This window comes from Petromyzon marinus, chromosome 12 (genome assembly GCF_048934315.1).
Source record: "Petromyzon marinus isolate PM22_M1 ecotype Great Lakes invasive population chromosome 12, UKy_Petmar_22M1.pri1.0, whole genome shotgun sequence".
NCBI classification, from domain to species: domain Eukaryota; kingdom Metazoa; phylum Chordata; class Hyperoartia; order Petromyzontiformes; family Petromyzontidae; genus Petromyzon; species Petromyzon marinus.
In genome coordinates this window covers 3,277,939-3,303,772 of record NC_133678.1, presented here as the reverse complement: position 1 = coordinate 3,303,772, position 25,834 = coordinate 3,277,939, and the positions used below count along the sequence as shown (strand labels likewise).

Genomic DNA, 25,834 nt, shown 5'->3' with positions numbered 1-25,834 from the left:
GTGCCAATCTGTAGCACAGGAGACAATGGGTGCCATGCTTAGGAGATAAGGGCTTCAAATACGGTGTATAGCCCAGGTGACAGGTACTGTTGCGATGCGTGTATCCAGGATGCTGTATGTGGCCCGGTTGACCGGTGGTGCTGGTGCTGTTTGCGATTTCCTCTGAAAGAGGTGATGTGTATAATCCAAGAAATAAGTGTTGCAATGCTCTGGTGTGTCCAAGTAGACAAAGTGTCATACTGGTAGCCCCGCCAGATAGGTGCTGTTCTGTGTGTGTAGCCCAGGATACGGAGATGACGTGTCACGTAGCCAGGAGACAAAAGTGCACTGCGGTGTAGTCCAGGAAATAGAGGGTACAAAACTGTGTGTCTGAGGAGACAGGTGCTGTGCTAAGCAGTTTGCGCGACACGTGGTGCCATGCTGTATGACCGAGGATTAAAAGTTGTCTTGTGCCATACAGCCGATGGGACAATGATGCCATACTACCTGTGTGTCATCCAAATGAAATAAAATGGTGCCTTTCTGTATTACCCTGGAGATGTGTGTATCCTACGTGCTGTGTGTGCACATGTGTATGCAAACCCCATTTGGCCATGTGGAATGTCCGAACGATCACTGGGGAGGAAAGACTGCCATTTCTCTGTCAGGAGCTGGACTGGTATTGCCTGGACCTCTGTGGCATACAGGTGATCTGGTGAACTAGTTCTGGCTCCAGTCCCCACTCGGGAAAGGAAACTACCCAACTGGGAGTCGCATTGCTCAAACAAAATCATTAATGGGGTGTGGGAGCGTGGAGGCACGGAGTGGGAAGCTGTGAGTACCAGGCTACTGCGGGTTCACCCCGCGAGGAATGGTGGTGGTGGCTGGGATGATGATAATCGGTGGAGGTACACTTGACAAGGCCGATGAGTCAGACGCCTTCTATAACCTATTGTCCCAAGTGCTGGCTAAAGTGGCGCCTCGGGATAGAGTCATCTTGTTGGGCGACTTTAATGTCTGAGTGGGTCATGAGGTAGGCACCTTGGCCGGAATGATTGGAATGCATGGGCCAGATCATCTCAATAACAACAGTAGAAGGCTGCTCAACTTTTGTGTAGCCTATGGGCTTGTAATCACCAACACACTGTTCCAGAATCAGCGTATCCACACATCATGGATGCACACCGGGTCCAGGCAAGAATACCTGCTGAATTAAATAATGATGGAAAGGAGAATGTAGGCCCATGTCCTTGATACCAGGACCTACTGTGGAGCTGATCTGCCCACTGACCGCCGGCTTGTCATCTGTAAGAAGCACCTGCCATCCTTCCACTGCGGTGGTGGGTGTCCACCGAGGACTGCATTCAAACCCGCAATAGCCTGGTCTCGGCTTGCTGATGGAAGGTTGCATGTGCAAACTTAATGATCGTTGCAGCTATGGTTGGCATCGTCCCACCCTCCTCTTGATGCCAAGGGGAAATGGGTAGGTTCAGGTGTGTGACTCATCCAGCTACTATGGCTGCATTGGGTACGCAGTCCAGACCTCCCGAAACAGCCTGGCTGATGGAGGTGTTCTGGCTAGCTGAAACAAAGCAGAAGACCGACTCCTACTGTCTACAACATCCCAGAATTAGGTTTACCAGTTTACTTGGAGGTTCCGAAAGCCGTGCAGAGCTGCAAGCATGAGTGCTAGTCGTGGGTTTTTGAGGAGATGGGTCGGTCATGCATGGACACCATATTCTCTGTCCGTTTGCTACAGCAAAGGTGTAGGGGATTTCAACAGGACCTATAGCCCTGCTTTATTGACCTGGTTAAGAGGCCTATGACAATCAACAGGCCAGGGCTCTGGGTTATTCTTCGTGCTTTTGGGGTCCCTGATCCTCTCCTCACAATCATTAAGGACCTTCATGATGTTGGGCAGGACCAGGTAAAAATGCGTCGCAGGGAGTCAGTGCAACAGGGATGTCCTCTGGCCCCTAAACTATTGAACATATTATTTAACTACGTAGTTCATAACGCTCTCCATAGCTGTACCGAAGGAATGTCCATCTGGTATAGATACAATGGGAGGCTGATAAATCCCCGGGTGCAATCAAGGGATTTGTCATTATTGGTCAACCATGTTATGTATGATGATCTGTTAATTGCTGCTCACTCTGAGAAGGATTTGGATACTCTGCTGCAGAACCTGGATCGTGCTCATAAGAAATGGGGCCTCACCATCAGCCCCACAAAAACAAAGCACCTGCCTGGATATTTTATGCCATCCAAACACTCCGCTCCCTCGACTCTCCTGGGCAGTGTGCTTACGACCGGCTCCTGTTTGGTAGAGGAAGTCTCAATCCGAGACCGGAATTGTTTTTCATCAGCTGTCTAACGCTGTATGGAAACTACTTGGCCTGGCCTATCTCTCCATACGAAGGTCCGGGTTTTTCTCTGCCACAGTTATGCCCTCCCTTTTCTATACTTGCGAAAACGTGGACCCCTTTGAAGGAACATCTGTGCCGGTTTGAAAAATTCAGGCTGACCTGCCTAACATCCATCCTGGGTTTAACCAGACTGGATTAAGTGAGCTTACAGATCCTTCAAATATCTGGACACAGTCCCATCAGAGATCTCCTCCAGCAGGCAAGGTTGCATTGGCTGGGTCGTGTAGTCCGCATACCCAGCCAATGCATGCCCAAGAAGCTTCTACTTGGCCGGATACATGGGGCTAAACGTGCGTGGCATGGGCAAGATAATACATGGCCTGATGCGGCACAGACGCATGTAGAGCCTATTGGACTTGCAGGTAACTGGTACCAGCGGTGTCAAGATCGGCCCTATGTGGAGGAAGTTCGTGGAGGACGCTGCAAGGCATTTGGGAGGCAACCACCCTCGATGCTCAAACCAAGCGAGTGCAATGCGCATAAAACTCAGTAAGTTGGCACAGTGGGGGCACTAGTGGTGACACGCTGCTGGTCACGTCAATCAACCAATGGGTATGTCCCGTGACCTCTTGTCGGCGAGCCTTCGGCACTTCGCGTGACCTCAATGTGCACCTAGCGGTTCTTATATCCCAAGTGTTGTGTGCGTATCCTTTGTGCTGCGTGTATATATCCCGGGTGCTGCGTGAATCCCTCGTGCTGCGTATGCATCCCCATGGCCCCGTGTCATTTCTCCTATTGTGCGCGTTTAATGCCTGGTACTGCGTGCAGATCCCTGGGTGTTGTGTGCCAGTGTGTGTGTGTGTGCGGTGGATCCCTGGAGATCCGGACGCAGCAGTAAAGGAAGCCGCCGTCTCTGCGGCAACAGCAGCTCCACCACTCTCCCTACCACCGGACACATCTGTTCGATACAACGACGCGTTCGCCCATTGGGAAGAGCCGCTCCAATTTCCCACAACGCTTTAGCTACCCGGCGGATTTTACCCCCAACCATGTGACCGACCCAGGACCAATGGGCGAACGCGTTCACACCAAACCGGCGCCTTACCCGCTCTAGGAAATACAAAGCGGTTGCCCCCCCCCCAACCCCCTCCCGCATCTCTTTAAACAAAACAAAATCGGCAACGAACTGCGCGCGGATTCCCTCGCGATGTATTTACCAACCACGCGCGCGCGACGACGACTACGGCAACAACAACAATAAACCCCCGGCTGTCACAACGAACGAGAATCGACCGCAGTCTCCACCCCACCGAAGTCTCTCTCCCCCCCACCCCGTCCGGCCTGATTTCACTCCAAGCAAGCAAAGCCACACATTTTTTTGTGTTTGTTCCTTTAAACAAAAAAAAACCTCGGGGCGGGTGTCGTGAAACGAGGCAAAAAAACATTTTTTTTTTACAACGAAAACAAAATAACTCGCACGGTAACGTTGCGTGCGTGCGCGGCCGCGAATCTTTTACTCACCGCAATGTGCCTATTCATTGAAGTGAATGGGTTAAGAACCACGGGGAAATCTCTAAGGGATGAAATAATAACAACAACAGGCGGAGAGGGAAGAGAAGCGCGCGCCGGACCGCGAGCGAAGCAGCGAAGACTCGCTACCCAGTAGCGTCACCTAGCGGCGTCGTGACGTCACCCAGAGACGTGGTGACGTCGCCTAGAGGCGTGGTTGGACGTCACGCGGCGGCGCGGTGACGCAAAGAGAATGGGGGAGGGGGAGGAGTAACGGTGGGACGATCCCCACGCCGCGTGCCTTTAACCCTCACGCTGCGTGACGTCACCGCGTCGCGTTGTGTTTCACCGCGCGGCGTGACGTCGCGGCGCAGCGTAATGTTTCACCGCGCGTCGTGACGTCACCGCGCAGCGTGGAGCGACCACCGCGCGACGTGACGTCACGGCGCAACGTAATGTTTCACCAGGCGCCGTGACGTCCCCGCGCCGCGTGAGGTTTCACCGCTTAGACGTGACGTCACCGCTTTGCCCGGTGTTCCATCACGCGCGTGACGTCATCGCGCAGCGTGATGTTTCACCGCGAGGCGTGACATCACCGCCCAGCGTGACGTTTATTGCGCGGTTGGCAGGGTCGCGCGCCCCCCCACCGCCTGTCGTGACGTCACCCAGCTCCTCCCCACGCCACTGGGCGGTTGACGTCAACGAGCGGCTGACGCTAAACCGCCCGGGGTGGTGGGTGGTGGGGGGGGGCTGTTGCTATGGTCACGCGAACCCCCCCCCCAACCCGCCCCAGCTCGTGACGTAATCTGTCTCGTGCGTTGGGAGGAGGGGCAGGTAAGCCCATCATCCCCCCCTCTATCACCCCCCCCCCTAATGAGGCTCGTCATAAGTTTAACACTTTAGGCTTTCGCGACCAAATATTATCCATAATATTGGTCGCGGGTGAGATATCGTAAATATAAATGTGTCGTTAAATCGCCACCACCCGACACAGCCAAGTCAAGTCAGGTTTTTCACCTAAACAAAACGTCCCAATTTAGTAACTACTTCAGTATATTCATATTCTTAGTTTTTTCGGTAAAGTCACGTTGAAGAGAAACAACAAAATAACAAAATATATATAAAACAATAAAAAATTCTCACGACGTTTCGACCATAACTCAAACGGTCATCATCAGGTGTGTCGGTTTGCATAAATTTATTTTGAAAACGGCATATTTATTTATTTATATAAAAATAACGTTTGCGTCACGCGCAACGATTGGCTGTTTGCCAGGACTAGTCCATCTATTTTTTGAAAAGAGGAGGGGGGAGACGAAATTTTCTCTCATCAAGACTCTGTATCATAGAGCCCAATGCATATCCGACCAGGAACACATAAGCAGTGAACTCAAGCACGTACACCAAGCTCTTAGGGCTAATGGTTACTCCGACTATACAATCCGCAAAGCTATCACTCAAACCATGAAGAAGAACCCTCTTGAGGAGCCTTTCAAAACCATCACTTTACCCTACATTGCTGGGATCACAAAAAAGATCTCCAAAATCTTGAATAAACACAAGATCCAGGTCCGTTTCAACACATTACATAAAATCCGTGATCTGGTTCCGTCTGTAAAAGATGTGATTCCGGACATACAATACCCTGGTGTCTACAAACTAAGTTGCCTCTGTGGTAGTAGTTACATTGGAGAAACCAAACGCCATATCTCGGACCGCATTCGTGAACATAAAGCAGACCTTAAACACGGTAGGACCAACACCTCGGCCGTAGCAGATCATTGTTCTAATTCAGTAGGCTCACATGCCATTGACTTTTCCAAGACGGAGGTTCTTTGTAAGCCATCTGGCTTCCATGAGAGATTCGTTCATGAGGCTATCCACATATACAAACACAGAGACAATTTCAACCGAGAAGATGGATTCTATCTTAGCAATCATTGGAAAGATTTGATAAATCATTTCAGTTCTTGATTGATTGTTCACGCTTACAGTGGCTTTCAGACAGCATACATAAAAACAAATTTCGTCTCCCCCCTCCTCTTTTAAAAAAAAAATAGATGGACTAGTCCTGGCAAACAGCCAATCGTTGCGCGTGACGCAAACGTTATTTTTTTATATAAATAAATAAATATGCCGTTTTCAAAATAAATTTATGCAAACCGACACACCTGATGATGACCGTTTGAGTTATGGTCGAAACGTCGTGAGAATTTTTTATTGTTTTATATATATTTTGTTATTTTGTTGTTTCTCTTCAACGTGACTTTACCGAAAAAACTAAGAATATGAATTACTGCAGTCACGAAAGCTTTAAATCAAAATTTACTTCAGTATACTCGCGCGTGTGTTGGAGAGTGAACCCACTACAACATTGACAATTATAGTCCGACGTTTCGCTGGTGATTACAACACCCAGCTTCATCGGGCGATTCAGCCAGAATTGTGAAGACGTCTTCCTGTTTTGGGTCCCGCAATAACTTAAGATTAATCGAAATTGCAACGCATTGTAAATTAGAGTAACGAATATTTTTTAATCGATTTTTTTTCATTGATCGCTACATTTAGCTCGCTTGAGAATCGTCACCGACGGTAGATGTGACAGACAATACATCATATTTATTTCAGATCAGAATTTATAAAACTCCTGTGTACGCGTTAACAACCCTTGTGGCTTTGAATCCACTGCTGGATGACATTTCGACAGGACATTGATACGCAATGCAGTGCACGCGATTAGAAAGCTAAGTATCGAACTTTAAGTAGAATCGTGCCACTAATGCGTCGACTCGTGAGGATTGGGACGTGGGAGCGAGCGGTGGCGCAGCGGTTAGCGCGCCGCGCTACTGAACCCGGCGACCCGACTTCGATTCCCAGCTCACGGCCAACAATCGGTTGAGAATATTTGAACCGGTCCCGGGCCTCGCCTAGGTCGACTCAGCCTTAAATGAGTACCGGCTGCGGTGTGCAAAACATCAGCGCTGGAGAGAGAGACAAAGACGGCCGGGCGTGGGATGCTGGCCACCCCACCTACGCGTGTGTGTACGTATGTTGAACTTCTTTTGTACCGTACGCAAACCTGTCAACCCACACGGTTTACCCCGTATTCTTGTACAGGGAAATTGAGTTTTCAGCTCCATGGGACTTTGTAGGATGACATTTCAGATTTATAAGGGCACGGGGGTGACCAATAATGTCCGAATTGGTTTGTAATAAGGTAGGGCACTGACAAGGGGGTTGACAGCTGTGCGTACGCAGACGACCTAATCGGAGGTGTGCCGTGTCAGCACCTTCGTAGGTGCCCGCTAACAGCACTTGCCCCCAACGGTCTGTCACAGGCTATACGGGGTATCTTTGTCTTTGGGATGTGTGGGGGGTGGCGGGGAGGAGCGGTGGTGCAACGGTTAGCGCGCTGCGCAGCGAACCCGGCGAGCCGAGTTCGCTTCCCTCTCACGGCCAACATCGGTGGAGATTATATGAACCTGTCCTGGGACTCCGCTAGGTCGACTCGGCCTCAAATGAGTACCTGGTGCGGTCGGGCGTGGTGCTGGCCACCCACCCCCTCGTGTACCGTTCCGGCCTTCGTAGGTGCTCGCTAACAGCACTTGTCCCTACAGTCTGTCACAGGCTATACGGGGGATCTTTGTCTTTGTTGGGGTGGGGGTAGTGCGGGTGGTGGTGGTGGTGGGGGGGGCTGTGAAGTTTCATGCTCGGTGCTCAGAGCACGCGCTGTGCAAATTTGACGAGAAGGTTTTAGTGGCCACGTTGTGTGCTGTGGCTGTGTGCTTAGCGTGTCTGTGAGTGGGGGGGTTTAATTGCCTCCGTCATGCAATCTCACACCTTTGCATTTGCCTGACAACAACAGCCCTTGCAGGTTTCAAGCTGGGATGGATAAACGTGCCGGGGTAATGGAGTGACAATGTGAACGCGAAGCCCTCTCGTCGTGGACCAGCAGATCTCGACGTTGGCATTTTGCTCCACGTACGCACGAATCGAAGAAGAAGAAGAAAAAGAAGAAGAGGATTTGGAGGCAGTGAACTTGTTGCCAAGTTGTCATTGCTGTAGGAATCACACGCGTACAGGACCGCGCGATTTCATGAGCAACTGAAAAGTCAAGATTACAGCAACAAACAACGCAAAAGGTAACCCGTAGTCTAATTACGCACAGATCGTACAACATTAGAAAGGGTACTTGCTAAATAATTGAGTTGCAAAGTAGACTGTACTTACAAATGCTGTTTGGAATATCTAAAACGTTAACAACTTCTTAGTCCACATCCGGGCAATTGTGTACAAGTAATAATCATTTACAACACTTTGTCAATTAATAATTTGATTAATTCCTCCCCATGCCCTCCATCATTCATGGGGGTGGGGTGTATTGCTTGCCCATACTTATTGGCTAGTGCACAAAACGCGACACACACACATGCCGCGTGCAAATTTGACAGGGAGGTTTTAGTGGCAACGTGATGTACACACGAAGCAAACCCTGGGGGAGTGTTTCGTGTGTCCGCGGGCGTGTGTTGTTGGTTGGTGTCACTGCGTCTGCGGCAACGCATCTCACTCGCACGTTGCCCTCACTTGATCCGCGCAGTTTTATTTTTAATTAAAGCTCAAAGTTGCGGCGACTAATGTGACGATCATTTGGGCCGAGTGTCCTTTGTCCGGTGCTGAATAAGGGATTGTTCTGTCACACGTGCGTCAGATTGTCTCCATGACCACTGAAAGGTTAAGAAGCTCAACGCGAGAGGTAAACGTCTGAAAATATATATGTATAGCTCGTTCGTAATTCAATAACAATTAACGGGGGGGGGGGGGGGGGGTTCTTCATTTCTAATTGTATATGTTGCATTATTTAGTTGACAAAGAATATGAACACAAATTATGTTCTAAAGATCTAAACATTAAAACACGTTAACAAGAGCCGAGACAGATGGCTCAGCGGTAGTGAGCGGCTAGCAAACGGAAAGTTGTGAGTTCAAAACTGCCCATCATCCTTCATGGTCGATAAAATAACAACCACTCTGCGGGGATGTTAAGGTTAAGTGTCATGTGGATAGACTTACCATAGGAATGTGGGAATGTCACTACTGGCTCAGATCTCTAAACCGTTGAGCACCGATGCTCATATGAGCAACACATCACTTTAACTTGTTTAACAAATTACATTCAACTTGGTTTGAAATTAAAGTAATTGTAGGTATGATTAACCATTGCCATAATACGTTGAGTGTGGGAATGCGTGGTGGCAAAGTAGTTTGCGCACTCTTCTATGACTTTGATTCCTGGCCATGGATAAGTGGCAAGTCGTATCTGAAACTGTCCTGACCTCCCCCCACCGCGCCCCCTTCATTCACCAACCCACACCTAACCAGCGTGGTGAAATATGGTCAAACAGCTCCCAATGACCGACACGGTGTGGGGGGAGGCCTTCATGCAACAGTGGATTGACAAAGAGCTGTCTGTACATGCGCATTAATTGTACAGTTATCCTAAATTGATAACGGTTACTTCCTGCTGGTATTGTTTTGTGTTCCAGTCCATACAGCTTGTACTTGGGGTAACATGTGGGACCGAAGTGCTTGCCAATGTAGTGATTTTGCTGTGGGGGTGGGGGCTCTGTGTCCCTGTAGAGATTATTATTAAGGCCGCGTTAGCTGATTTTTCCAGACCAAAGATTTTATGAGGCTACACGAGACTCATGTTAAAGACCGGTTAACAGGCCCTGTGCTGCATTGGCCGGTCAGCGTCAGCCAGGACGGGCATGATAAGGCACAATTTTCACCGTCTGCATTAAACGTTGAACGCAGAGAAAGGTCGCGATGATGTTATGTAGTACAGAAATACTATTGAGTACTTGAATAAAAGCATGTCAGCAAACATGACTTGAAAGTCAAACTGAAAAAACATAAGCACCATTCGGTTTGTTGGCAGATTAGCTGTGAAATGCTTAAAATCACTGGCGAGATTCTCAATGTAAATTGGGCATGTCTGCACTTGTAATCGAGATCGCTTAATAAATGCTGTTAGCCTTTGCTATGGTAAATGTTTCCTTTACAGCGTGTTGATTTCACAATTGTATGTACAAAGCGCACTGCTTTATAATGGCCACTCTATTCAGCCCTCTACAGTATGTATTGTGTACCCCAGACTCGGTTTGCACTTAAGTTGCCAGGACATCTAAAAACACATACTCAGTCTTTTCAGATTTTTTTTATACATACGTTGGACAAATGTCAGGGTAATGTGCCTTCCATGGCCACGAATCACCTTTAAGTACCAAAGGACATTGATGTTTTAAATATTGTATTTTACAAAGCCTGTTTTACCATACCACTTGCAAGACAAAAGTGTAAATGTATGAGCCTGGAACTGTCACGGTAAGTACAAAATAATCAATATTCTGATCACATTCAAGTTTATGTAGTAACTCTTTCACGCCAAATCTGCTGATTGTATATTGCATGAAAATGGGCTTTGACGTAAGAATTTTCTGAGTTACCTATTCTGTGATAGGTTGAGTAAACTATTTAGTATAAAATCCTGGACATCATCATCCAGTCAATCCACTTTTGGATGAAGGTCTTCCCAAGGCACTGCCATCTCCTGTGATCTCTACGAAATAACTTTTTGATCGGTACCGACATACGAGCTTATTTAGTCACTCCATCTAATCCACGAAATCCTGTCGGACGCGTTCCATTCGTTGGCTGTCAACTTTGCCACTAAGCCCACTTTACTTAACAGTTTGGATTGTCTTCAACCTGCGTATGTTCTCTTAATCCATGTTCCTCACTCTTGTCTTTAAACGTAATTGTACAGTGCCGTATATGAATTCAAGCCTTGCCGAAAGACCTGATTTTCGCATGTTGAATCTGACAATTTCAGCTTATGATCTGTATTTGCCTGTATTGTTTGTTGATCCAAAATATATATATATTTTTTTTCAGAACACTAGTTTATGCCAAATCCAGCTAACATATTGCATGTGCACACATTTGGAATGCCAGGTGTAACTTGTCTGTTTGGACAATAAACAAACGGACGTATGAATAGTCAACAAAACGTACGTATTACACCGACGTGACCCGATCAGCGAAATGTACTCGTTGTGAATGGCCATATTCATACAATACTCTATACACAATGTTAATGTAGAGAATATGCAGGCATATTATAAATCATTGATTTATGTTCATCATAGTGGCTTAGCCACAATATTGAAATGTTTCTTGGTGCAAGATAGTGTCCAGTTTACATTTGGTAAATACATGCCAATCCACTACTGGAAACGAGCCTCCCCATGACACGGTTTATACGGATTATTATTTAATCATATTTCACCATGCAGATTTGTGGAGATCAGAGGTGAGAGAATTGAATCGCAGTTTAATAAATTATGCTTGCACTGCCCTCTGCTCAACAACTAGCTCCGCAGCCATACAAATGGCTAATGCATAGATTGGCCAATGCACATGTCGCAAAGAAAAACGAGCGCAATAATTGCAGAACCCATTAGTCGGTTAGTCAAGCCTTAGAAATGTTCCTTTACACATCAGAGAGTCAACTCAAGCGACGCTGCGCCACGGCTTAACGCATTGTGAAAACCTAATGGAGCCAAAACGTGCGTTTCATTGCATATTTTCCATCGCACTGTGCGCAGATTCAGTTTCCGTGTGCCAGCGCGTCTCGGGGAAGGCAATGGAAGGGGCTGCGGAAAGAACGGCCGCCCACAGACCGGTGAAGTCGGCACTTAAACAGGGCACTCGGAGACACGCGCTGCTGCCTCCTCGCCGAGTCGGCTTTAATCTCGCGCGCACGCAGATCTTCTACGTGCCCCGGGACCAGCCGGTCACTCCGCTCGCTCGTCCGCTGCAAGAATATATCCGTCAGGTGTATCCGTCCTATGCCCTGCCGAGCTCCACGCTCCGAGCGCGGGGAGAGCGCATCGGCCCTCTCTCCGCGAGCGCATCATTGAGCGCAATCAGACCATCGACCACTCAGTGCTCCCCGCTCTCCAGCAGCGGAACGTTCCGACCCGCGAGCACCTTTACGTCTCTTCAGCGCGGCAAAGAAAGAATGAGAGGCGACAAGAGGATGAACTACGACGACATGGCCATTATTGCACGAGGCTATAAGCCAATGCTGAGCAGGTCCTGTGAAAATGTGTTCTCGAACCGCAGTGATGTAGACAATGAGGTGAAGTCGGTTTTAAGCGAGGACTCGGTCAAGAAGGAACTGTTGCTCGGTTCATCACTGTGGGATTTGAGGCCAGCACCTTTCCGCAGGTCCATCTCCACAGGAGTGAGCTCCCTGCCAGGCTTCTCTCGTGGACTTAACCAACACTCCAGGATCACATCCTCTGGACAGGTACATCTGTTTTACAATGTAATTTCTTACACAAAGGGTTCTCAATTTTCAACTCGGTCGTTAAAGCTCACGTACAAAATGAGACATGGCTTAGTTGTTGTATGGTTGTTCCGCTTGTTACTTAGCATGTCCCAGCATGCCGCTCCATCTGCCGAGAGCTTTTTCTGTAACTAAATTGATTCCGCACAACTACATAAACATGCGCAGGGGTGTATTTTTGTTAAACCATACATGTGGCAAAAAAATTATCAATTGTGAGAATGTCAAAATGTGCTTGCTTAATTTTAACAGGATTATATTTTTTTAGCTGGCCCTCCATCCCGACGCGAGTTCTACATTCCTGGATTCTCAATTTTCGGTGGCTGATCTTCTCACCCGGCGAGATTTGACCTTTGCTGCCTTCGTTGATCGGAACTCGGCGACAGGAAGACCAGGCCTGCGATCAGAACTTGTGAACACACAGTGCCAACTGGGAAATCTAACACCGAGATTAAGGCACCAGCTGTCATTTAACACGTGGACATAACACGTACCTTCCTATAGATCATAGGTTTGTTGGCAATTAATTAACAGCACTTAATTGTTTTATGTACTTTGTTTCATCATTTTGTGTGCATCTTAAGAGTGAATAATCCTGTCAGAAACATGAATGTAAATCATTTTATTGAATTTTGAGTCATTATTGCAGGCTGAATTCTATCAGTTGCTTACCTAACAAAACATGTGATATGGAGAACACAACAATGTTAACATTAAGGAGTTTTTTTTATTATACAGTAAAATGGAAATCCCTATACATAACATTATAATTTAACGTACGTTTTTCAAATGTTAAAAAAGAATTAAAGCTTCAAAACAATATGTATTTGAAAGCAATGTTAAACCTGTTTGCTTTAATAAAGTTTGCTAATATTTGCCATGTAGTTAAAACTCAAGGCAAGGTATAAAGATTTACAATTGTTGCAAATAGTGTAACGTTTGCTTGGAAGACCCTAATAAAAGTGGCACACGCCATGTGTAGCCATGTGTAATCCATGTGTAATCTTCTTCATCGCCGTTACCTTCCCTCAATTAAAACCGTATACAACACTTCGCACGAAGAACTCTGCCCACTCCTCAGCACGACTCATTACAGTATTAAGGCAATCTTCCAGTTTGGTTTTCAAATGTTGCATGATAATGTTTGGGGAAAAATAAAACCACATTTGTCATTGCCAATCCTTTGAAACAGAACAATATATTGTAGGCTCGCGGTTTTTTTTGGCAATGGTCCTTCTACAGAACACATAAGAGAGTAGAGAGGTGTGTATTGACTTTTAGTTGGAGTCCACTTTACATCGTGCGGCCCTGAGAACACTAAGACATGTTAAGTCGACAAACAGTTTTGAATTCATAAGTCAACACTTTGCTAATAATAGACTGTGCTTCAAGTGATTATGAAATCAAAATACATGCACACCCTTGTTTAAATTATAATTATTAAAATATTAATGTAGAACTCCACAAATGGAAAAGGTGGAGTTTTTTTCGTTTGTGCTCGCGCACCACTGCCAACAGACGCTCAGATGAGTTTTTATTACGTTGGGGAAACCAAGCACAAGGCAATTGTCATGACATTCAGTAAAGTATTCAGAGCCAATAAACCATAATCTATACTCTCAAAAAGCCAATAAGATGCAAATTGACTTTTACCTCATCTGTATTTCTCAATGTCATTAAGGTCCACATGCAAATATATGGAATTACGTTTTTTTAATGTTTCTAACTACAATTTTGAGGCGCTGCATCTTTACACCTCTTGGAAACCTGTTTAACAAGGAATATACAAATAAAACGAGAGAAGAACATATGTGAAAGAGCAGTGCTGTTTAGACAAGACTTGCTTTCAAAAAGTGAGAAAGTTGGCATAAAACAGCCCCATGTATGTACAGGTACATTGCAATTCTCTTCATCGTCCCAATTGGACGCGCTCACTAAGCAGCGGCCCCCGCAGGCCAAGTTGGCCATTCGACCACATGGCTAGGAGGCATGCAGATGACGGTTGAAGGCATTATAGGCGGACTCCAGGTCAAAGAGCATCTGTCGCACCTGTGAGTCGTCCAGCTCGTCTGACGCTGACATGGCGCCCAGTGTCTGCAGCCTGGAGAGATGGATAAGGTAGAGCACACATGTAACTACATCCCATTTTTACCATCCACCTGTGTTTGTGTTAGAACAAGACGTATATTTCACGGCGAAGTGTTCTTCATTGCAAGACCCGCAGGCCACTGGTGGCCTTTAGTGCGGCCCCTGACATAAGGCCCCCGACAATAAACAACACGTGACAACACTGCCCATCATCATCGTGCTGTCAAACCCAATGGTTTCAAATGTGCGGCGGCCCTCACACTGATGTCTGATCGGCGAAAGTGGCTCCCCCCTCTAAAAATTGAAGAACACTGTCACAGCGTGAACTCCTACGAGCTGCCCTTCACTATTGGTGGTCCTGAACCACCGGTGGAATTATACATTACTTTGTATTATTAACTCCTTAAATTTAACACAGCCAGGCCTCGCTTAGCACTCAAGACGCATCCCTGGAGATGTGAGCCCTAATCAAATCGGCACTAAAAGGGGTCATTATAACCATTGCATTAATAAACTAAACTTTTTATTTCACCAGGTAAGGACCACCGAGCTATACAACTCTTTTTCAGACGCGACCTGGCCACAAATTATGAGCTCAATTAAGTGGCTTATCATGTGGAAATGCATTGCAGCTAAATACTCTAAACACGTGTTTCTAAATGTGGAGGGAAAAACCGGAGGACCCGGTGAAAAATCCACTCCACCACAAGGAGAACATGCAAACTCCCAAATATTAAGGCATCAAGGTAGGGATTGAATCCACAATCTCTTGTATACCAGGCGAGGTAGTTAACATCTCGCCACTGTAGCGAGAGGGTGGTCCTGGCTGCGTAATTACTTTCATATGAGCAATACGAGGGCTTCATTGGGGTATCGGTAATAGCGCTAACAGATGGTAATTGTTCAACATGTAAATCACCTATCCTGAAGCGTTCTTACCAGGTTCTCACTTTCTCTTTTCCCTCAAAGTCCGACGGAATCGAGCTCATGCGGTTCATGGTCTCCATCAGCTCTCTCAAGTCAGGATGTATCTGTGAATATTTCAAAACACGTGGATTATCAAGCCACTCGGCCAACGCATTTCATCGCTCGAATGCCTGTGACACAAACAATGAAAAACTATCTTCTTTGGTTCTTTCGGTAAAGTCACGTAGAATGAGAATAAAATTATAAATTGATAAAATAAAATATCAATTTATTATTTTATTCTCATTCTACGTGACTTTACCGAAAGAACCAAAGAAGATGAATCATTGCAGTCACGAAAGCTTTAAATCGAAAAATGAAAAACTAATTTAAATAACCAGCATTGAATTGAAAAGAAAAATTAAGGTGATTGCCTAAGTTGGCCAAACATAAAGCTTCGAGTTATAAATGTATTCGTATGGACACGTGGTCCTTTCAGTACGTACCTCATCCATGGCTCTTATATCCAGGCGAAGTTTGTCCATCACTGTGATGAAGAGCTGTAGAATCAAAGATCACAATTGAAACGGTTTAATGCTGAGAACAGTGCTTAACAGCAGATATTAGCATGTTTAAGATCATCAATCTTATTTTCGTACCCGTCCACCAAAGTCAAATGTCCTTCAAGTGGCGAGAACTTTTCAGCGCTCGGAGGTTGCGTCGCTGCAAGATCTTGCACAGTGCAGGGGCCTTCCTCGAGCAGGGGTGCTGCATGGTCTGCGCACTCGCTGCATTCCCAGCTCTCTGGTTTTGTGGAGTTCTGACGTTTGGCCAGGTTGGTGGATGTTGAGCATCAATAAAAAAGGACATTTGTAGCTTTGACTGTACAATGTATCTATTTTTTCTGTCGCTTGGAATCCGATTGGTTGTTTTTTGCAATTGTATACCAATTGTGTTAAAAGTGTCATGTCATGGGGGAAAAAAAGTGTCCATGCAGAAATCTTGCAGAGCAATGTATCACCCAATGCAGGATGGGAGTCCGTAACTGTGAGATCCATTCAGGTGAGATAAATGTTAATAAATATAAAAGTTTTTTTTGTTATTTTCTTTGAACCTATCTACGTGACTTTACCAAAAAACCCAAAGAATATTAATTCCTGCAGTCACGAAAGCTTTAAGTCAAGAGATAAATATTTGTCATATGCAATTAAGATCTGCACTTTATAACATCTGTACCGTCATAAAATAGTGATTATCAGAAGATGTGTAACATGCTTGTAACTAAGAATACTCATTGTTAAACTTACCGAAACAATGTCTGCAATACATCTGTTCAAATTTCCTTTATCATCTTTGATGGTTATCGGTCGATCTTCCTTGATTCTTTCCATTGCAAGTGGGCAATCAAGCTGTAAATACAAAATAGTATAATTTAGCTTTCTCCGTAATGTATTTTTTTTATGCAATCACAACTTGAATTTGTTCTGAAACTGACATGTTCAAAGTAGTATGAAAATTAGGTGCTCTACGAAAAGGTTTTGCTAAATTACCACAATAGCTTGTGACATCTGTACATACCCTGTACTTCCTACAGAATTCCTCAATGTTCTGAAATTCAGAGCCCTGCACTTGCTTGAAGGCAGCTTTGTACTGCACAAGTAGCCGAGAGCAGGCGGCGGTGTACCTGCCAGCACACATCACAAAGTCAACTAAACCTTACAACATGCAAAAATACACAGTATATTAAAAATAATAAAAGGGAAATTTGTGACTGTATGTCTGTTCAAAATGTTTAGCATACTTCCCAACATGCAACAAACTTGTAATTTGGCATGTGGGTAGCTTGCAGACTGTGCACAATGCAAAAAGTATAAAAATAGACTTTTGTATATTTTTTTTGGGGGGGGGCGCAATAATGCAAATATTTTGCACGGCAAGTGAGTGGTGACGTCACATCTGTGATGTCACCCGCATGCGGCAGCGTCACGCAGTGTACCTGCTGACGTCACGCATCCCCCCCCTACCCTCCGTTTAGGCCGTGTATTAATCCAAGACAAGAATCCAAGTCCCGGGCGAAGCCGGGTAGTAAAGCTAGTTGAAAATAAAGATAAGTTTAAAATAACGCAAGTATTAAGCAGGACTCAACTGTTTCACGAATACGACATTTGTATATCACATTTATTATTACATCAGACATTTGTTTGATATATATTTACGTTCATTAGCTTATGAGTGCCATCCTTGCACCTCAAGACTCACTCATTTGGAGTCACGCAGTCCTTTATGTAGGCTTTCTCAAGAGCTTGGAGTGTTTTCACAACAGCAAAGAGCTCTGCCATGTTGTCAAACCTTATACACGAACAAAGCACAAATGGGCACAAATGGATCAGGTCATTTTGTGGTGCCGTCACATTAAGCCGAATAAATGTAAAATAAAGAAGTGTCATTTAAACGCCAACAACAAATGCACAGTACTTACTTTTCTCTTTCGCGCGCATTTTTGTACAGCTTTACTTCCTGAAAAAAAAATTTGCATAAAAAGTTCAAGGGCATTGAACAATGCATATCAGTGAAATGAAATTATGAAGGAATGTATAAAAATATGGATAAACATTGAACACCTACCTCATACAGCTCAGGATTGTTGGCAGGTGCTGTTGAAATAATGCCACAAAACAAAATAAAAATTAGAGTTGAGAATACAGAAAATCACCAAGTTATCAAAATAGTATTACAAATAACACACGTCCTGAAACACACATGATACTGTGAAATCCTTGCCAAAATGGTATTCACATCTCATGTGAGCGTACAGATACCCTCGCAAGGGCAGGAGTGCCTCCGAGTTATTGATCGAACAATAACTTGTCCGTTTCATAAAGATTGTACACTCAAAACATATATTAGTGCTTTTGTCTTATTCTTCTCGAAAACAGCTTTGTAGCTCGAATAGATAAATTTAAAGTCCCCAGTGTAGACAATTGGTTAACTATGCTTCAAACAATCCAATGATAATTAGCTTATTTTTAATAAAATTAGTGTAAAGGTCAAAAGGTGACGTTTTTAGACAACTGCAAACACACTTATATTAACCTTTTTGTAAGCGAGACCTAAGATAAAGCATTTTGAACATAAATGTTCACAATTCTTATATACAGTTAAGGTCTCAGAGTACGCGGCAGGGGTCAGGTTCCGTGTACCCCCAGTGTAAGCGTGAATTCGCGTAATTCGTGGTCCACCTATATGAGTGTAGTACATAAAATGTAAGAGTGTATATTAAATGTACATAAATGTACATAAATGTTTAACAAAGTACAGTAAACGATTCACTAATCATCGTTAGCATCCGAGTCAGATAGAACACGAGATATTTATTTCCGACTCATTTCTTGCACGGGCGATAGAGTTACACGCCGTCAAATAGATCGTTTGCGTGATGGCGGGTGGTGAGATTTGACTCGTTTCCCAACCCATGCGTGTAGTGAAAGTACGAATCACAAGTGTAAGTATGAATCAGGGTCGGTCGCGTATGAGCGGGGTCCACATACTCTTAGCACGTGTACTCTGAGACCTTACTGTACTCAGTAAGGTAGAATACATGTGTAGTGATGTAAAATAGATCACTACGGCCCGTAGCGCTGAGTGCAGTATAACAAGGAAATATGGGGAAAGAGGTAAACACACCGTGCAGTACCATAGTGCGTCAATGGGGGCGTGGTACCGGGTGCTCGCAGAAAGAGGCAAAGGAGCCCTACCGACAGAATAGGGAATAGCAGCCACTACGCCAGCGCAGCAAGTAATTGCCACATAATGGGTCACGAGGGAACGTGATGAGGGCTGCTGGTGGAGAGGGGATGCGAGGACGAGTCACCCCGGCTCCGGGTGAAGCGCGTGATGGGCCGGGGGGAGGGGTAGGGGGAACAGGTGACTGAGAGGACACGGGTAGTGTAGCCGAGAAGCTTCTGGAGAGTTCCTGAGGGGGGCGTGGTTAAGGGCAGAGCCGGGCAGGTAGCATGTACGAGGTTGTCAGGAACCTTCGGGAACATTCGAGAAGGGGGGTGTGGCCGAGGGTGGAGCCAGATCGCGCCGAGATGGATAAAAGGGGAGCCTCGATCGCATATCGGGGCTGTCCGTGGGTGAAGTGGAACCGAGGTGCTACGTCTACGTCTTTGTCTCTGTCTTCAACATCGTGGGTCAGACAGCACGTGGCTGCTCTGACCCAATTGTAGTTATCCCGTATAGGAAGGAGATAGGAGTATTCTAGTCCCCGTGGGTAACAAGAGTGAGATACAGGCGTGTGTTAGTCCCGTGTGTAACGGTGTCGTGTAAAGTGTAGAATAAACGACGTCGTTGCCGCCTCCTAACGGTGTCTCTGAAATGATTCACCACGCGTTTCATTGTGCCCTTACCAGCGTTTCCAGCAGCAACCCCACGAAACATGTCGCCTGAAATTCGGCCCTTATGCAATGTTGGTAAGGGAACAGAACTCGACCCTGAAAAGAAGCAAACGTGTAACAGTATGTTAGGACAACCGTGAAATATGGAGTGCAATTCAAAACATGAATAATAGGCGAAGCACCGGTTAAGATTGTGTCTTTTTTGGGAAGATAGCCATACAAGTCATGGTCAGTAGCGTACATTGTTATACAATGGCTACTTGTAACTCATATTTATCTTACTTCATTGGTAACATGCCATTGCTAACACATGACAATACGTCAATGCAGTGCAGAGTCTACATGTTGCAATACATGTTACACAACAATATTTAGAATGTTACAAACAAGCTATACTATTTATAACACTGTATGATACAGTAATGCAGGGTAATGATAATGATAACAAGGTTGATGACATTTAAAAGTAAGTTCTCTAGGCCATTATTCATTGCTGGACCTAACCACATTCCTACGGCAGGGTTAGACAATTCTTAATACAAGTATTGTTGACCTGCCACCAATGTGGCAATTCAATGTTTTATGGCCAGTAAGTCTGTCTTTAATGGTAATGAACTAGTAGTCTTACACACCTGGTCAATGAAATGAGCTAAGTCCCAGCCAATGTTTGTACTTCTCCCACCACTAATGATGACGGTGCTAAAAGTGGTTGTGCGTTAGGCAGCTTGAGAAATGCTTGTGTAGCAACAGGAATAATTCTAGTGCTCTATTAACTGAAGGCCAAGGTGGGAGGACAGATACTGGTCATGCAATGTATGGAAGAGGCTGTAATTGAGGTGACAGTACTAGTAACAGTAGTGGTAATAATAGTAACACTGTATCGGAGCGTGACCAAGGGACGCTCTGCTTGTATAGGTGACAATAACAACTGTGATAAGTGATAATGAGACTGCATAGTTGAAGTGCTTTTAGTTATATATTGCCTATTACTATTAATAAAGTGATATTAAGAGTAATACGCAATACATTAATCCAAGGTAATACTCTGCTAACGTTGAGGTACCACCAGTTGTAGTTGGAGGCTTGCCCTGCCCCCTTTTCTCTCCGCCTGATGACTACCGCTTGTGTTGCGATCGAAACGTCGCGAGTTTGTTTTTTTATTCATTTTATATTTTTTTATTTTATAATTTTCTATCTACGTGACTTTACCGAAAGAACCACAGAATATGAATTCCTGCAGTCACGCAAGTTGAAGTCCAAATTTATACCATTAATACTGCAGAGGACAGAAATAAATACAAACATCGATGGACGTTTTTGATAACCAGGTGAGAGCCCCCTCGAACAAAATCTATTTGGGGAGCGAGACCTACAATTGTATGATAGGAGTTAGATTATTAAGAGTAACATGATGCAGTTACATAAATGTTGAACAAATAATAGGCATATCATTCTACATTAAGCCAGGGGTGGGTCTCTGCTGACGTGCCAATGATTAATTATAATCATAACAAGAAGCAATAATATTGCTGGAGGTTAACCACTGCGAGACACTGCTGAAGAGACACACTAGCTAGAATAATGTGATCATAAGAGCAATCAACAATACAAGAAGCAACAATAGCATCAAGGGCAATGTCAAGATGCCATCGAGGGTATATGCTGTTTGCTTTGATAGTCTTCGCCACATTCCATAGTTGCTTTACAAACACCTGACGTTCAATGTTGTAGCAAATTAAACCAAAGGTAGGTCCTTTTGATAACTACCAAGTACTTTTAATGTACACATCACAATGATAGTAATACATGGAAACAACAGCAAATAACAGCACCGATTAGCATGGTTGGCTACGAACGGTGCTAAAGAAGTTCAACACACATACATACTTTTAAAACTTTAAGCCATATTTTAGCGATATGAATGTAAGTTTTAGCTAAACAGTAAAAAAAATACCCAATTGTTAGCACTGTAGAAAAATAATCGATGTTAGAATACTAGTGCAGTACTCAAAGTTTAATACCAATTATAATAAACTATCATCAAAAACAATAACGCTGTACAGTCCCCAAGGCCATGTTACAACTCTCTGGCAAAGTAATGTTAATGTAGTTCTATACCAATATAAAATAATCGTGAACATATACAACTGTAAAAGGAACACCCTGGATGTAGATCATAAACATCATCAATGTTAATAATGTACTGTAGTTTAAAGTGGTAACATTAATGAGATAAGAGCCAGTTGTACCAATGTACTTGGACCGCATTAAGCCATGGTATAACTAAACACCGTAGTCAAGTTAAATTAATCTAGTTACACGATCTCAGCGGTAATGATGCTAAATAAGACATCGTTCAGTGGTGCTGGTTGTGAAACGAATGTACTCCACTTACTATAGAAACAAGTTATAATACACGATAACACGATCAATGCGAAACGCTTTATCCAACGCCCAGGGGCGTGAATACACTTTTTTAAACAAATACAGGCCTTGTAGTAGCTTTACAACACTAAGCCACGGCGAGTCTGCGCTCGTTGATGTACTTACAGACGAAACTTAACAAATTATTGCATTCAAAGACGGCGAAGGAATTCTATCGCTCCGCGCCGAGGCCCAATCTCAAACGGCGAAGCCTGCGGCTCGCCTGACGGCGGCCGCCGCCTCTCGCCGCGATGCGACCCCCATCACCTGCTGGCGCCGGTCGCTCCCGATCCAGCGCTGTCCCTGCCTCTCGCTTCTAAATCACCCGATCAACAGCAACACATAACGACGACAACGATGATGAAACAACCAGATCGGCGTCGATCCGACGCGAGCAGACGACGGGCTGCGAGCGGCAAACGCGGAGGTGGCAACGGCGGCGACTTCCGCGGTTGACGCGCGGTGGTGGGCGGGGGGTGGTGACGCGCGTGCGGTCACTGCCCACGTGCCCGTCGATCGATGAGACGTCGATGGAGGAGTCGTCGATCGATGAGTCGTCGATCGATGAGTTTATGATGAAGCGTCGATCGATGAGTCAATCGATGAGTCGTCGATTGGTGAGTCGTCGATTGGTGAGTCGTCGATCGACGAGTCGTCCGTGAGTCGTCGATGAAGGAGTCGTCGATCGGTGAGTCGTCGATCGATGAAGAAGTACCCACACTTTACCCCACCTGACGTGGGACGCGAGTGTGGGTCACTGTCCACGTGCCCGTCGATCGATGAGTCGTCGATCGATGAGGATGTACCCACACTTTACCCCACCTGACGTGGGACGCGAGAGCGCGTGCTCGGCACCAGCCGCATGCCCATCGATGGGTGTGATTCGTCAATCGATGAGGATGTACCCACACTTTACCCCACCGAACGTGACCTGCCCATCGGGAGATGGAATCTTAATCAAGTCCAGCGCGTGCTCACAATTTGCACCACCACAGTAGCCAACCTTCGTTTGTAAGGTACAATTATTGGGGTTTTTTTTAACGGTATGTTTGCTAGACATTGTGATATGCACGACAAACCGGTAATAGTTTTTACCGTTTTTGTTTTTCATGCGGTTATCCATAGGACTAGGATATGCATAGGACAACCACCAGCTGTAAACTCCCCACAAAGTAGTAAACATTTTATAGACCCCAGAAGTATGATGGACTGAGCTAATCCCCAATCCAGGATTTTAACTTTCAACGTTCTGATTGCAAGCTGCTTGCTCTACTACTGATTCATCAAGGCGATTATTAATTATTGCAATTATGAGTCCGGCTTAACAGTGCATTGTTAATACTTAATTTACAAGTCATAGAAACCGTACAATAATTCATTCGTCTTTTATTTGTCCATTAATTTCCAGTTCATCATTTGATGACAATTCCACATTCTGTAATACATTTCGAGTGCCGTATTAATAATTCGTCCAACACGAGTCAACCATTATTCAACAATACATAATTTACCGATATTCTTTGACTATTCATTTGTCCATTATCTTATTATCCTTCAAAAGTGGAGAATTCATCGTGCATATTGATATCAGGATCAAGAACCGCATCAAGGCCGAAGACATTGATGCAACCACCACCGACACCACGCCTCGCCAACGCTTTCTCCCCTCTGTCAGAACAGGTATGTTAAACAAAGAGTATGTTGAACGTCTTTCGCACCGTACATAGCCGACCGTGCAAATCAGAGGTGTGGGTGCAGCTGCTGCACCGTCAGTCTCCCACCATCTATCCGCTCTCAGATCTTGCCTTTGGTCGCCAGATTCGTGGAGACCACTCCCAACTCACCAATTGGGGCGCAATCAATTGGTTATCATCGGTACACAATAATCAATACATTTGGTACACGTATTCGGTTCAATCGTGCACAATTCAACATAAGGCCACCTTTCTTAAAACCACCTCGTCCACGATTAACCGTCATCGGTGAATGATTTTTCGGCAAGTGCCAACGCACCTGGTCATGCATTTGCACCACTGACATTTTTTTTGTTACGAGAGGTTTACTGCTTACTTTGTTAACTACAGGCATGAGAAAGACGCACTGAAGTCAAGATATCAAGGCAAGACGAAATAGGACAGCAAAGTAATTTCACTGGGTGGAATTCATAGCACAAGTTGTTCATTATATTCTTGGTTCTTTCGGTAAAGTCACAAAGGGAAACAATAAATAATAAATATATATGATTGCTTGTGTTGCAGTCGAAACGTCGTGAGAATTTTATTGTTTTATATTTTTATTATTTTATTGCTTCCCTTGTACGTGACTTTACCGAAAGAACCAAGAATATGAATCCCTGCAGTCACGAAAGCTTTAAATCAAAAGTTGTGCATTCTTATATTTTACCAATGGTCTCATTCCAATAAGTGCCGTTATTCTAAATATGACTACAGTATACAAACTCCACTCATTAATTGTAAGATTATATTCTGGTTATTACTTTTGCACGGTTATATTGTTTGGGCAAAAGTGGCACCATAATTCTATATGGCACCATAATGTTCGTTTCACAAATGCCTATCCAATATTTATACAGAACCGTTTAAAATCAATGCGATCTTTATTATGCTTTAATGCCTGCGAATGCTTAGCTAATATATGCCTTCTATTATAGGTTTATCATTTTATGTAATATAGTAGTGCACTTAAATTATAACTCAGAGTTTAAGGCAGAATGCATTTCACTGTGATTTTTTTTTTCTAGGCACAAAACCACTACAACATAATGCTCTATTTTTACGAAAAGCAAGTTTTGCATATATCCAGCTGATTGTGTAATAAAGTGTTAAAAGTTAGGTTATGTTTTTCATGAATGCCGTTACCATGTTTCATGTTTTAAAATTAACTATAAATACTACCATATAACTTCTACAGAGCTCGTTACATTTATGTATTGCTTTCAGTTTTTGTAGACAGTATTGCAAATCCTTCACGTTACAGTTCACCTAACAATATTGGGATGGATTCATTAAAATTATAACAACGTTTAAAAAATATATATGCTGTTTACAGAAAAGCATTGCAAATCACAAAATGCATGACACTACATTAATATATATTTTTTGGCGGAGCAGTAGTGTACATTCATTCAAATAATAATCATAATAAGAATAATCAGGACCACTTAATTCAAAATGTTTAAAATATGTTAAAGGAGAAATGTAAACGAGGCAACAAACTGTAATATTAGTAAATACTTATACACAAAGGTATTATCAGTTATATCCAGGGTTATGTTCAATGGTTGCACAACATGGCAACAGCTGTGTTTATGCTACACAAGAGTACAGTCTAAATAGCTTAGTGCGGGCTAATTCCATGTGACATGATGATCTAAGCACGGTTATTATGTCGCAGTTTCATGAGGAGTAGATACCAAGGGGAGGCATAAGAAGCAGAGGAAGACAGCGGAAGAGATGGCAAGATGAAAATCGCAATTTGGAGGACACTACTGAATTTTTTACTCAGCAACGGAAGGAATAGAAAACATTAAGGAAGTCTTTTGCCCAGCGGTGGGAAGTTATAGACTGACAACAACAAAAAATAAACCCATAAAGCCCAGGGGTCACATTTTATAGTCAACTGACCAGAGGATTAGTTAGTCAGATCGTTATACTGGTAGGAACCTCCTGGTTACACCAGCCCACAGGGGATTATTGTGTCCGTCCGTCCATCGTGCATCCAAAAATGGGA

At 44.5% G+C, this 25,834-nt stretch overlaps 2 protein-coding genes across 8 annotated transcripts; one reads left to right on the top strand and one right to left on the bottom strand.

The window, feature by feature from the left end:
- Positions 1–4,550: 4,550 nt before the first annotated feature.
- On the top strand, positions 4,551–13,410 carry LOC116941669 (uncharacterized). 7 transcript variants are annotated; one of them, XM_076066514.1, is made up of 4 exons: positions 4,551–4,691; positions 7,723–7,999; positions 10,811–12,230; positions 12,538–13,410. In XM_076066514.1, exons 3-4 carry the CDS (start codon positions 11,472–11,474, stop codon positions 12,754–12,756), a joined length of 978 nt encoding a protein of 325 aa, XP_075922629.1. In that variant the 5' UTR covers positions 4,551–4,691; positions 7,723–7,999; positions 10,811–11,471; the 3' UTR covers positions 12,757–13,410. The 7 variants fall into 7 exon arrangements, 3 of the variants coding, with proteins under 3 accessions (XP_075922629.1, XP_075922630.1, XP_032808869.1); XM_076066515.1 differs by lacking the exon at positions 4,551–4,691 and adding an exon at positions 6,035–6,899; XR_012941508.1 differs by lacking the exon at positions 4,551–4,691 and having other exon boundaries at positions 7,565–7,999; positions 10,811–10,926; positions 11,524–12,230.
- Positions 12,877–22,561, bottom strand: VPS28 (VPS28 subunit of ESCRT-I). Its single transcript, XM_032952980.2, has 10 exons — positions 22,352–22,561; positions 19,673–19,756; positions 17,889–17,917; positions 17,743–17,780; positions 17,523–17,612; positions 16,842–16,947; positions 16,571–16,672; positions 15,770–15,823; positions 15,297–15,388; positions 12,877–14,370 (listed from the first exon to the last, which is right to left on the bottom strand). Exons 2-10 carry the CDS (start codon positions 19,701–19,703, stop codon positions 14,250–14,252), a joined length of 663 nt encoding a protein of 220 aa, XP_032808871.1. The 5' UTR covers positions 19,704–19,756; positions 22,352–22,561; the 3' UTR covers positions 12,877–14,249.
- Between the last annotated feature and the right edge of the window lie 3,273 nt (positions 22,562–25,834).

What these genes read in the sequence shown, in the direction of transcription:
- LOC116941669 (XM_076066514.1), top strand. Translation starts at nt 11,472, where the DNA reads ATGGAGCCAAAACGTGCGTTTCATTGCATATTTTCCATCGCACTGTGC. An exon ending in GGATCACATCCTCTGGACAG is followed by an intron (nt 12,231 to 12,537) that starts GTACATCTGTTT and finishes ATATTTTTTTAG; the next exon opens with CTGGCCCTCCATCCCGACGC.
- VPS28 (XM_032952980.2), bottom strand. Translation starts at nt 19,703, where the DNA reads ATGTTTCGTGGGGTTGCTGCTGGAAACGCTG. An exon ending in AATGCGCGCGAAAGAGAAAA is followed by an intron (nt 17,613 to 17,742) that starts GTAAGTACTGTG and finishes TTCGTGTATAAG; the next exon opens with GTTTGACAACATGGCAGAGC. An exon ending in AATTCTGTAGGAAGTACAGG is followed by an intron (nt 16,673 to 16,841) that starts GTATGTACAGAT and finishes TTGTATTTACAG; the next exon opens with CTTGATTGCCCACTTGCAAT.